Source organism: Neolamprologus brichardi, chromosome 19, assembly GCF_056152115.1.
Source record: "Neolamprologus brichardi isolate AB-2024 chromosome 19, ASM5615211v1, whole genome shotgun sequence".
Lineage (NCBI taxonomy): Eukaryota > Metazoa > Chordata > Actinopteri > Cichliformes > Cichlidae > Neolamprologus > Neolamprologus brichardi.
In genome coordinates, this window is record NC_142122.1 from 11617816 (window position 1) to 11631181 (window position 13366).

Sequence of the window (13366 nt, forward strand, 5' to 3'; positions counted from 1 at the left end):
AGGCACACAACCTCAAAGCTGATCATTAGAACTACTTTTATTTCGGGATGTTCACACAGCAGGCCTTTAACCTTTTTAAATGAGTATCTTGTCCAGGGAAAAAAAAGCCACCAGTCAATCGTCCTCAGGTAAAAACAACTTAAGCGCCCCAGTTTCCCACATTCAGAGCTCGGTCCATTCACTGTCACACATTCTTTCCTCCTTTCTTTGCTGCAGCAAGCTGGTGCCCCCTCCTCTTTAGCTGTGATGGGACTGTCATGCAGAAAGACACTATTGTGCTGCACAGGATCCCGTTTTGCTCCTTCCTTGTAATTAAGAAGGGATTGCATAGGGGGGAGGGCAGGGGATTGGGTTAGTAGGTAATTTGGCTAAAAAGCAGAGCACTGACCTGCTTTGTGGCTGGCAGACCTGAGAGCCAGCACACATGAACCGGCACTGACAAAAAGTCTCCCTGCTGAGGTTTTGTTCAGTGTGTGTGGGCATGTGCAGAGACTAAGAAAGAATAGGAAAGGCAAAAAAAATAATCCTGTGGTGATCTCTCTACAATGTTTATTTATGTGCCTAACACTTGTGTTTGCATGTACGTTTCTTTTTATGTGTCACAAAGCAACACAGAAAGTAAGAGGAAGCTTTCATTAAACTTGTGTCATTGTGGATTCATTGTTAGTATTTTCCTTACTCACGTTTCGTCAGTGAATCATGGGAAGTGTGGTCAGCAAAGGTTTTGTGCTGTAAATGAAAACAGAAGCTGAGCCTCGTAGGGAAATGCCTTTCCAGGATGATTTTTTTTTTAACCTCCTGCTCAGGGATGTCATTTTCAGTCTTTGATCAAATTTGCAAATTTTCAAGTTTGTGCAGCCCATTCATAACTATTAAAGTCAAACCATGCAAGCCCAAAGTTTACAAGCAGATTTGTGTTTTCTGTATTTCAGTCCAGAGGAAGAGCCCTGAATTCTCGCCATGGCTGACGTGTTGGAGAGCAGCGGGGCAGGAGCCGCTGGAGCGGCCAGTGTGGATTGGCAGAAACGCTGTATCACTCTTGAAATGCAGCTGCTGAGGTTCCGGCTCCAGGCAGGGAAAATCCGAGAGCTGCTGGCAGAGAAGGTGAGAGTGAAAAGCATCATGGGTAGTAGTTACACATAGAAACTCTGCCCAAAATCCCCAAATCATTCTCTTATTCACTCATTTACTACTCCCTCTTTAAAAGACACTAGAACTGTATTGACATGTGGGACGTTTAACAGTTATTGGCACAATTTTCCAACTCTTACAGGTTCAGAGTTATACTACAGTAACATAGAAATATGGAAATTATTGCTTTAGAACTTAGTGCAAATGCTAATTTGTTCATTTCATTTTGCTAAAAGTGTAATTGAGAGCTTAATTAGTACTCCATAGTGTACAATGTGAATGGTTTTGGGACTGGGAAGAGATGCAAAACCCCTGGAAGAGTGGCGTCAGGAAGTGTGTCTACAATGAGGTGACTATGCAAATAATGGAGCAGCCAAAAGAAGTTTAAGTGGCTCCATGGTGTAGCGGTTAACACGAGACTGATTTTAGAGTTCAGACGTGATTCTCTGTAGAGTCTAAAATGTGACCTACATAAATGGCTACATTGTTGCCAGCGTTCATGGTTGTGATTGGTGCATTATCAAAACATATTTGACCCTCATATCCATTCTGAAAGTTTTTTGCAATCTCCTTGATTTTGATCACATCTATGAGTCCTTCCATTGGGGTGGTTATGCTGTTGCTGATAAATTAAAAAATGATGGCAAACAAGTAGGCTAGAAATGAGTTGACAGTACTGAACAGGCCATTAGTTCTAGACGGCATTATACTCTTAAGTTTTTAGAGGAGTGTGCAGTTACTAATCACCAAGTGTGAATTCCTTAATACACAAGAATGATTCCCATTTCAACAGCAGTCAAGCTCTTATGGGGCCTTTATAATCTGATCCTTATTCAGTCAAAGTGACACAGTTATAGCTGTCATGTAGTGGAGCTCAAATCCTGTCTTATTAATTTTTGTACAAGATTAAACATGTGTGCGGCTGTGGCTCAGGTGGTAGAGTGGGAGGTTGGTAGATAGATAGATCGATGCCTGACTGCGCTACCAAGAAATCTGTCAAACAAAAACGTGGTAAATTTATCATAAAATATTGGTTTACAAGCCTCAGAACCATTTTTTTTTTTCGGTAAGGCCTGAGTTTTAAAGCCTGAGTTTTAAAGTTTGAGCCTAATATAGCAGTGATGTGGCATGAATAGTTTAGTATGAACTACTTTTGGCTTTTTGAACCATAATATTATGGAAATTTGATTTAAACTTATCATGCTACTTTGATCTGCAAAATTAGACATGCCGCTACATGTTCTGAACAAACACTCAGATCACATTGCTTCATCACCTTCTTCTTCTTGTGATCTGGCAGTGTGTTTAAAGTGTTTTGTGCATGAGGAAACTATTAAAGCACGTGACTCAGTTGGAAATACAGGTTTGGATGACTGTATGTTTATGAGTGCGAGGGAAGACAGATGAGCTTATCCAGCTTATTTGGTAAACACTCGGTCCACTCATTGTGTGTCATCAGAGGTTGGCTGCAGTTTAAGCCAAAAGGAATATTTACCGTTTAACTCACTTCTGGTGCTTACCCTCAAGCTGGGGAAATAACCGCCAATCGCTGGCCAAATGCTTGTAAAACTGTGGCTGTTGTAAAGCCTGTCTACCAGACACTTTGGAAAGTAATCAGCTGTCATCAGGAGATTCAGTTTTCTGCTTAAGATTTGTTGGTAAAACTGGAAATGTTTGGATTAGAGGAAGGCATGAGTTTAGCAGCAGAAATCAATTTTTGTGTTTTGACCTTTCTACCATTTTAAGCTGATTTACATATGGACGGGTTTTGAGTTCGGAATAGCTCTCGGGTACTTTTATTTGCCACAGTGTTCACTTGCTTTATCATTTGCACTTCCAGATTTGTGGAGTGGTTCGGTCAGTCAGTCAGCAGTACGTTTACAGTCCAGACATAACCCTGTAATTGTTGTGGATGGCTGCACCAATAAGCTTATGAAGAGATCAAATTAATATTGAGCGCAAACGAGTTCATCTTGTATGTTACTGTTAGATTGCAAATGAACTACAGTAATCTAACTTAAAAACAATATTGTTACTGATCTTATTGTTTATATTGTTTTTCTCTTTATAAAGCTACCTCTTAATTTCTTTACCCATGGCATCAAGGATTTTCCTGGGTATTGGTATCAAGTACTGTGCACGTTATTTGAAAGTTGTCCACCATATCGGATGTAATACAACCACAGGCTGCTACGGAAAGATTTGTGTTCCCCGATCTATTGACACTACTTCCTGGATGTTGCCGGCTCTTGTCGGATGAAACCGTAAAGAAGACGCTGAACCAAAAACCTCTGAGTGATAGCTTTGGTTGATACAGACTGCCATGGTTTAATTTCACATCTTATTCACCGCATTGCAAATACTCACTACCTAGTAACTCAGTGATAATAAAACATGAAAAAGTGTGAAAAAGTTTCTGAAGAGACAGTTGCCAGGGGGTCACTGATTGGTCTGCAGGCTGGGGCTTTAGGAATCATTTTCCTTGTGATTGCTATCAGCCTGAAGGAACTACTCATAGCTACTCAAAATCAGTCAGAATATTAATTTTTCCCTCATGACTAGTGGTTGCCACATGGTTAGCAGATTAGACTCTAGGCCTGGGTGTCTGTGATTTTATTTACTTGACCCTACATTGTCAGTATGATTGCCCACAAGTTAATGTCACATGGTTAGTGGTCACATGTCTCCAAAACCTCAAAACTGGACATGCTAATGAAAAATCTGTATTCCTTGATTGGTTGGCAACGGTTCACAGTAGTGGTGTGCGATACTGCATATTTTGGTATCGATCCGATACCAAGTAAATACAGGCCAGTATCGCCGATACCGATACTTTTCAATAAATAAGGTGGACGCGTCATTGAATTGCTAAATCTCAATTAATTTTCATGACCTTCAGTGTTTTTTGTGATGTTTTAGAAAAATCTTAAATAAAAAGTGCATGCAAACCAGTAAACAAATGAAAACAAACAAGTACTGTTGAGAAACTATAATACAAAAATTACAATTAAAATTCTCAACAACAACAAACAACAACTGGTGAAAATATAAATATTATGTAAACAACTTAACCCCTCCCCCAAAGCGTCTAAGACTATGTCCACACTAGCCCGGATAGATTTGAAAACTCCGGGTCCACACTAGCGTTTTCAGTCATTTTCAGAGTTGTGCGTTCACACTGAAACAGACGAAAATGCTTACGTTCCAGTACTGCGCATGCGTGAAACCCAAGAAGATTCTACCTGCCTCATTTCTGTCTGCCGTTTATTTACTTTCCGGCTCTTTGAAACGTCGCGGCAAAAGGTAGAAGAAAAGCACCGAGTTTTTTAAATGGACTAACAATGAGGTGGAGTTGTTGCTGCGAGTAACACAAAAGTACAAAGTTACCAAAGCGAGTGAGAATTAAATAATTTGAAGAAAAGCTATCTGGAGCATGTACAGACTGATATTAATCTTTAATAGAGCTGTCAAAATTGAGAGCAAACAAAACAACTGCTGTATAATGCCCTCCGCTATCTTTGTGTAATTGGTCACATGACTGCATCACATGACTAAAATGCGTCATCGTTTTTGAAAGTCTGCGTTTTCGAGTGTCCACACTGCGACGGGACAGCTCCGTTTTGAAATGTATGCTTTTTCAAGAGCGCGTTTTTACTTGGGGAAAACTCAGTGTGGACGGGAGGCCCGAACAGAGAGAAAACGATGCGTTTTCAAATGAAAAGGCATTAGTGTGGACATAGCCTTAGTCACGTCACGTGACAGCGCAACAGCTAAACACAAGAGGGGGTAGGGGGAGCAAAGTGTGCCTGCTCTGTGCTGACATAGCAGCAGCGAGTCCGGCGACCAGGCTTCTTTGTCTTTCCTGAAACCACAGCATTGCAAACAAGAGCGGAACTTAAAGTAAAGAATCGATCTCACCAGGCTAGTATCGATCCAAAACCGATGCCGACTTGGTATTGATATAATCGATATTTGGATCGATCCACCCACCACTAGTTCAGGTGGTTACTGGCTCTTGCTGGGTGAAATCAGACAAAAGAAGGTGTTGTACAAACAATAGCAGAGATTACCGATAGAAAAGTTCAGGATATCCTCAAGAACTCGCATGAGTTTCACTGTTATCGACAGAAGTTGCCTCATCGACTCGTATACCGTCTCCTTTCATAAAGTTTACAATCTACTCCAGAGTAAATAACAGTGGACACCAGGTGAGGTAAACTGCAGACTGACAGCGTCCACTTGTCACAGATAAACAGCAGCCAGAGTTTTCTGTCCTACTGTTAGGATTATGCACTTGAGTTAGGAGGGGTAAGAAAACAGAATTAAGTTGACTGTAACCTCCAATCTCCGACATCTAGCAGAGATATTACACACTGTACCTTTAAGGTCAGACATAATTTGTGCTTGGAGCCTGGAAGGGTGAAATCAGTTCAATGTCAGATGCATGCAGCTACGCCATGTAATGACTAGAAAAGCTCAGGCTTGGAGTGCATGTGTGAGGGAGCTATACTATATATTCTCACTGTTTGTTTCTCATTTCTAAAACAGGAGAGTTCAAACATTTTTATTTTTTTTTGAAAAGTGACTAATTACTCTCTTTCTCATTTTCTGTCCAATAAAAACCACACATTCATTGTTAAATGTTCTTTTTGGCAATGCTGCTAAAACATTCGTTTTTCTGTGAAAAGGTTAATCAATCTCTCACTTACTCCTTCGCTCGCTCTGTTATAAACATATACACACACTGTAAACTCTGACAAACACAAACACACAGTGCGGAGCTGGGTTTAAGTGGAGTCCCGTGCTGCTGAGTGTGTTTTTTCTGAGCTTTCTTTGAGGGGGGAGGGTGCTGAGTGACTACCATTCCGTCATGTTATTGCTGTTTGGAAAGACTGCTTCACGCTCTTCATCTCCTCTCTTGCCAAGTTAGGAGTGTTTTACACATTGACCCACTTTGGTATGGAAAAACATGAAAAAAAAATTGACGCGGTTGCCTGTGACATGGCATTTATCTCGAGAGGCTGACGGAGAGTGAAGGAGAAAAGAAAGAGGGAAGGAGATGCCCCATTTGCCATGCGAGGAGTGTAACAGGAAGATTACTGCATTCAGGAATTTGTTTGAGTTTTAACTGTAACCTGGGAAAGTGGTTGGCAGTTAGCCTTAAAAAAAAAAAAACTTCTCCATAAGAATTGAAGAGTTTCTAAAATAGCAAATGCAGCTTTTGGAGCCACCAAAGTTAATAATTTGAGGGGAGGGCGTACATCTGTTTAACAAATGAACAGTAATCTAAAGGAAACAAAACTAGCAAACTTCATTTAAACACACTGACTGAAGTGATCAAAGCAATAAAATCCTCCCTAGAAATGACTAAAATAATACATTTAGTTACAACTGACCTGCCATTCACAACATTTTTAACAAATACATCTTTTGAACTCGGTACAGAAAAGAAAACTTTAGACGTCAGAGTGACCCTTCACAAGAGGTGACTTTTAGATGAAAAGTTCAATCAGAAACCTTAATGGGAGTTGGTGGATTTGGAGCTTTGAGGAGGTAAATCCAGAAAGTTTAGAGTTTCACATCTAATTAGGCAGTCCTGGCTATACCTGATTCAGAGGAATTTTTAAATTGGGTGGCTTTCCCACTTCTAGGTTTCCTTTCATTACTTGGCTAATTGGATGCTGGACAAATTGAATTAATCTCTCCCATAAGCCTTACATTGCCCCAGGAGTAAAATGCTGTTATCTGACTTAGACAAGTGTTCACAGTCAGCAAGGAGGGCTGCAGAAAGGTCACCAAGTACACACTGGTGTGCATAAACATTTATTTTCATGAGGAGACTTGTTTGGATCAGCCTTCTTTTTAATAGTTTAACTGTAAAAGTCTGGACTTGATATAAAGGCTGTTTAACTTCTTTGTAGCCTATCAAACCTTCTGACATTTTATCGTCTGTCTTGCTGATAAAATTACCTCTTTTTTCCCCATGTCCATGCATGTTTCATTTTAAAAAGTTAATTTAAACATAAGGAAATGCATAATAGCAACTGGTGCCTAATGCTCACCTCACGTATGTATGCGTGTATTATTATCATTTCTCAGTATTTTATTTCTTTAACTTGTTTTGAGGGGAAAAAAAGCGGTTTTAATATTTAATAACTGAGTGGGAGAGTTTAGCTGTCAACTGTGCAAAGTTGATGTTTAACATTGGGAGGCAGGTGGAACGCCTCAGTAGGCAAATCTTTTACTGTAAAACCCGTTTTTAGACAGTTTATCTTTTACAGTTTTCTCTGTAATGTAATGTAGTGGCCCTTTTGATCAGTGTTAACCATGAGTATTATAAAAGAAAAGAAAATTAATTGTAACTATGAGATTTTGGGATCCTGAAAGAATACAGTCATGTAAAAAACATTTTCAAAGTTATCCAGTCCTGTGAAAAATGAAATGCATCCTTATTCCGTACATCTCCAAGACCATGGAGATCTTTGGTCATAATGTGCAGCACCATAAACACAGCATATCAGCACAGACATCTCATACTAACTGTCAAGCACGGTGGTGGAGGGGTGATGTTTTGGGTTTGTTTTGCCACCACAGAACCTGAGCCTCTTGCAGTTATTGAGCCCAATAGATCTATCTTACTGACGTGAGTGCAAATGTTTTAAAGCAACAGAATGAAAATGATTTTGGTAGAGGCGAGTCTGGGTTGGGAATGGAGGAGAAACTCTGATTTAGATAATCAAGCCAGCTGGCATGAAATACAATCTGTGGGCTCAGATTTCTGTCACTTGGTTTTGGCAGCAAAAGCAAACAGATCTTTAGTTGTGACATATCTGTTAGCTGCCTGGGAAATGGATGATCTGCTGTCTCTTGCCTGCTTTCATTTTATCTCCACCACTCTGTTATCAGTCTCGCATGAATTCCCACGAGGGAAAGACAGACAGTCAATATAAACCTAAAACAAAATTACCTACAAGGTTTTGCCTGCGAGTGTGTGAGAGACACACACTGAAGGATGAATCTGGTAACATTATTATCAGCATATCCTTTAAAAAGAATTAAACAGCTGGGTTCTCAAGTTTTACGTTACACAAATGGGAGGTGCATTTGTTGGAGACTATTTTCAGTCATGGATTGGCTACCCTATTGAGTATTTATGGCAGTAAGACATGTATGTGGGTCTGACTCCAAATAAACTACCCAGTGCAAAAGTGTGGCTCACTGATGTGTTTTACTGGGGGCATATCTTTGGCCACTCAGGAAGTAATTGCTAGTCAAATTAGTGTGGATTTGAAGGATTGGGAACAGTGTCGTTTATCAACTGCTTACTAGTTCTTTATCTAAAGAATAACTTTAGAGAAACAGCTGCAAAATTTAATTTCCAGCTTATCCATTTTAAGAATTCTCAGCAGCACAAGGTGATGTGTTGCACTGTGGGCTGACCGATTCAGAATAGCTAATATAATTGTGTCACTCCTGTTAAGCAACTCGGGCCTCAGTTGGACTGTTCCATAACTAAACAACCAGAGCTTAAATAACAGTTCCACATTACACTGTCTGTATCCATATCTCAAGGCTTAAGGTCAGTTTGTTGCCATCAGCTTAGCCATTTGATTATATAGACTGACTAATCAAATCAATCCAAGCACTCGGTTTATTTTTATCGCTGCAACAGCACAGACTGTTTAAAAACTGTATTCAAAAGCATTCCTGTTCATTTATCATTGTCACTCAATATTACTTTGATCAAACTAATATATGACTGTACTTCTAGCGCCTTATGTGTACAATTTGACTTACTGTAAAGACCACACAGGAGGGTTTACATTAAGAGTGTTTGCTAGATTTTACCTTAATCCCATGACCCATAATCAAACAACCAACTCCTTCTGTCCACTAAACACGATGAGGCATTTCTTCAGGCACAAGCCAGTGTGCTCCTAATGCTGGTACTAAGCCTGGATAAATAGGGAGTGTTGCTCGAGGAAGGGCATCTGGCATAAAATCATATCATGATCATCATATGAAATAAGAATTTCATATGAGTTAGGTTAATAATGACCGCCTCTTGTGTTGTTGGCCGGCTTGGGCTTGGTGGAAACCGTCCTACTGTTGGCTGAAGACAGTGAAGAGAGAGAAGACACATTTGGAGGAAACGATAAAAAAGGAAAGAAGGATCCATGAATTTATGGGCATTTAGATGGTTAATATGACAGAAGGGGGATGACAGGTGATCTACTGTGGTAACCCCTTAACTGACCAGCCGGAAGAAGAAGGGTAAATAATTAATACAATCTGAACCTTTTCATTGGTCAGTGTGTTGGATGCTTTCTGCTGAAACTTGTGTTGAAGTATCGAGAAACTGCATAAACCGCAACAATGTTTCAAAAACGAAATCAAATGTTGCAAATACTCGATCAGTTAAAAATGTTAAGCACTCCCAGAGTTCTTATCCTTTTAGAAAAGTGCTATTTTCCCAGAACTTCCCAAAGTAGAGTTCCTTCGAAGGTTCTTTGTACCTGTGAAAACTGTGTGGCAGAGAAGTCCAGACTGTGACCTCTGGAGTACTTTGCCATTACCTAAAGTCCTTTTTAGCCTCTTCCGATTCCGTTTTGTTAAATAAAGACAAGTACGGGTTGAGCTTGACTCATGATGAAGGCTTTTGACCTTGAGGTGAGCAGTCATCCAACCACTAACCATCAGTCTCCACCCACATCTCCCATTGCAGATGTGTTCTGGCTTTAGTGAGTGTTGAGCCGGCTGCGGGGAAGTGTTCAAATGTTGTGAATGTCAGATTCTGGGAATCAGGGGGCCTTTGTCGAGGTGATGAGAAAGCATAAAGGAAGATTGAGAAAGACAAAGAAAAGGGGAACAAAAATTTCGAGAGGAATTCAAATGCATCTCTCAAGCAGAGTGAATCCATTAGTATGTTTGTTCTCCTTTCAGCAGGGTCACTGACCTCATAAGAAAAGGTGTCCTGTGTATTCTGTGCAAACACTTCTCTGTATGTGTGTGTGTTTGAGAGAGACAGTCCTTGCAGATGTGTGCATACTTGCAGGATGGACAGTGTTTGCATGAGTATGCATGCTTGCACAAAAGGTGACGCAAGCTTGTGCACACACCCTAGCATTATTCCATCACACTTGTGTTTGACCAGAAGTAGTAGAGTGAAAGATGTTCAGCCTCGTCTGAGGGCCTCTCTGCTATGACTGCAGTATGCCTATGTCCTTTTGCTCAAGGTGTAATTCCTTGTTAGGTGTCCTCAGACTTTGTTGAATCCTCATTACCCTTTTATTTTACTTTCTCTGCCACTTTCCCTATCTTGTTACTAATTCTGAAATGTCCCATCTATTAAAATGCTTTCCTATTATAGCTGCTCTGTTAAAAATGTCTCACTGCATTCATCTTTTAAATGTCTTTCCAGTAGTAGTAGTTATTATTAAGGACTAAGTGTGTTACTTTTGCACACTCTTGCAGGTGTTTGCCTGTATACCAGGCAAACTTCTAGCTTGGAGTTACATCCGTATAACAAGGCCTATATGATCTGTGTTAATAGCACCTGTAGATGGTTTTTAATCTTTAAATTAAACATAACTTTTCACAGAGGGCAAGAAGTCAACCTTTAACTTAGTGAGAGCCTGGGATTTTCCCTTGACCACCCAAGCCTTCAACCCACTTCCTTGGCAAACAGAGACAGCTGACCCAAGTCAGAAACCATTTTAACCTCATCTTTTGTCCGTGCTTCAGATGCAGGAGCTGGAGCAGAGAGTGACCGAGGCTGACCAGCGGGCTGAGCATGCTGAAAAACAGGTAGACGGGCACCATTTCAGCTTATACTTGACTCACTGTACTCATCTTTAGTCGGGATAAACCGATGGATTTTAAAGCAGTATTTACATCAAATGTTTTTCATATTATAAATAGAAATGATGTACTCTGCAAAAGTCTTGAGCCACAAGCCACATCACCAACAAGGTGATTACCAAAGAGCTATAATCTGAAAACTTGACGTATCTCAGCATTGGCATTCAATTTCCTTAAATATTTGAGGAAACTAAACAACTGGAGGACAAAAGAAAGTAGTAGGCATAAAAACAAAACTATTACAGCAGATGAACGGTGTCTGTATATTATTACAGCAAAAGAAAAAGAAAGTCCAGCCTGACCTGACAGAGTTTTTTGTAAGCCTTTAATGGGACTTAATAAAAGGATTGTGTGGTTTTAGGATTACAATCCTCATAGATATCACACATACTCAGCCACTTTTGGTGTCAGGTTTAATCTCTAATTTGCTGTCATTACTGTCTGCTCCAGGTGTTTTCCCCAAGTGGTAATTTAATGGTACCATTTCTTCTCTTTTTTCTTGTTTTTAAAAAACGATAAATACCTAAGAGCTTAGAAAACTGTTCTTTTGGCTTTGTGTAGTGCCCATCAAAATTAAACAACCACGTAAATTTGAGCTGTCTTTTGGCCCTGCGTGTGCATTCACTCCTCTAATTATGTATTTCAGATCCATGTCATGGAAGAGAAGCTGAAGTCTGCAAACATACAAACCAATGAATCCGAGAGCTCGCTGTACAGAAAGTATCAAGAGCTGACCAATCAGGTTCAAGAGAAAGATGCTGTAATAAAGAGATTAGAGATGCAGCTGGAAAAACAGGTATGTCTGGAGCCATCAGATAAAGAACAGAAATGTCCATTTATGTTCATAAAGTGTATGTTGAAAAATTCCACAAAACCTGTTTTCTCTGGCTTATAGATCTTAGTCAGAGCCCAGGAGGCAAAAGTCATTGAGGAGAAGGCTGCCAAGATTAAAGACTGGGTCACCTTTAAGCTAAGAGAGGTAACATATGTATGGATGCATCCCTAATAACTAGTTTATATAGTTTATTAGTAGTAGTAGTACATTGACTTGTATATATGCTGAGTTACAGATGGAGCAAGAAAACCAGCAGCTGAAAATGGCGAACCTGAAGCAGACAGAACAGATAATGTTGCTGCAAGACAAACTGCAATGTGAGTACCGTGCAGGTGTTTAGAGACCAGAGGTAAACTATAAAAGTCAAAATAGAGAAACACTTGAGATCTCAGACTTCAAAATATAGTGGCGTTGTCTTTCTTTTCTAGCCCTCCTAGAGAAACCTACATCCTCTGCATCCCCGGCCACTTCCCCGGTAATGGATACACACCTGGTGCCCAACAGCCCCCTGTTTCCTCCCAGCTGCCCTGGCACACCACCTGCCCAAGATGACAGCTGGAGACAGACAGGTTCCCGCAGGGCCAGCTCAAACATCAAGACCCCACCAGCAGGTGTGCTGTCCTTAATTTGTATTATGCTGGGATGGGGAAGGAATGCAAGCTGGGCTCATCGCATGACCAGGTAGAACCAGTAACAATGGGGGGAAACTTGAGGCTAATTTTAAACCATTACAAATTCTAATGGGTATCCAAAATGTTTATTGCTGCTTATTAGTGCAATAAAAAAAATCAAAGAGTAATTTTTAAATAATATGCCTAAAATATTGTGAAAAAGTCTTGAGACACTCCTCATTTCTTTATATTATGCTAGGGAAATGGGAAATGGGTCCAGTGATTTATTAATACATGGAAACACAAATGGAACTACAGTGTTTACAATTCTAACAAGCTTGAAAGTCTGTATTTGGTATGACCACCTTTATTCTACAACACAGGCTGAACTCTCTTAGGCAAGCTTTCTTCTAATGTGCTAAATAGTCTTCAGGAATAGTTCTCCGGGTTTCATGAAGGACATCCAAAGCTCTTCTTTGGATGTTTGTTGCCTTTTGTTTTGCTCTCTGTCTGGATCCCACACTGCTTCAGTGATGTTGCTGACACGATGATGGTCTGACAAGGCCAATCCATAACTTTTCAAATACTGCTCATCTGCTGGAGAATTTGTTTAGGTCTACCACTTCTTCTTTTGTTCTCCACATGTTGTTTACTCAATTTCTTTTAATCACACACTACACTCGATGCTGAAATATGCAGTTTTGGATAATGGCTATTTGGGAATGACCTAGTTAGTGCAAAAATACTGTTTTATGCCTGTCAAACTGTTATCTTTGGCATGTCATAGATTCAGCTAAAGAAATTGGTGGAAATTATGTGTTTTTGTGAGTGGCTGACAGTAACAAATTGGCTAAGGATACAATTAGAAATTGGTTTGTTGCTAAGTTGTCTGTTCCATGTTGATACATCACTGGCTCATCCCTTGGGT

General features: G+C 40.1%; 1 protein-coding gene across 3 annotated transcripts in view; it reads left to right on the forward strand.

The window, feature by feature from the left end:
* Window positions 1–13366, forward strand: part of plekhh1 (pleckstrin homology, MyTH4 and FERM domain containing H1) — a 32351-nt gene that overhangs the window by 3429 nt on the left and 15556 nt on the right. For all 3 annotated transcript variants that reach the window (XM_006798789.3, XM_035911134.2, XM_087832946.1), the window contains exons 2-7: window positions 933–1104; window positions 10876–10938; window positions 11639–11788; window positions 11888–11971; window positions 12063–12144; window positions 12256–12438. In XM_006798789.3, coding sequence (XP_006798852.2) covers window positions 961–1104; window positions 10876–10938; window positions 11639–11788; window positions 11888–11971; window positions 12063–12144; window positions 12256–12438 — 706 coding nt within the window. In that variant the 5' untranslated portion in view covers window positions 933–960. The remainder of the gene's footprint in view (window positions 1–932; window positions 1105–10875; window positions 10939–11638; window positions 11789–11887; window positions 11972–12062; window positions 12145–12255; window positions 12439–13366) is intronic.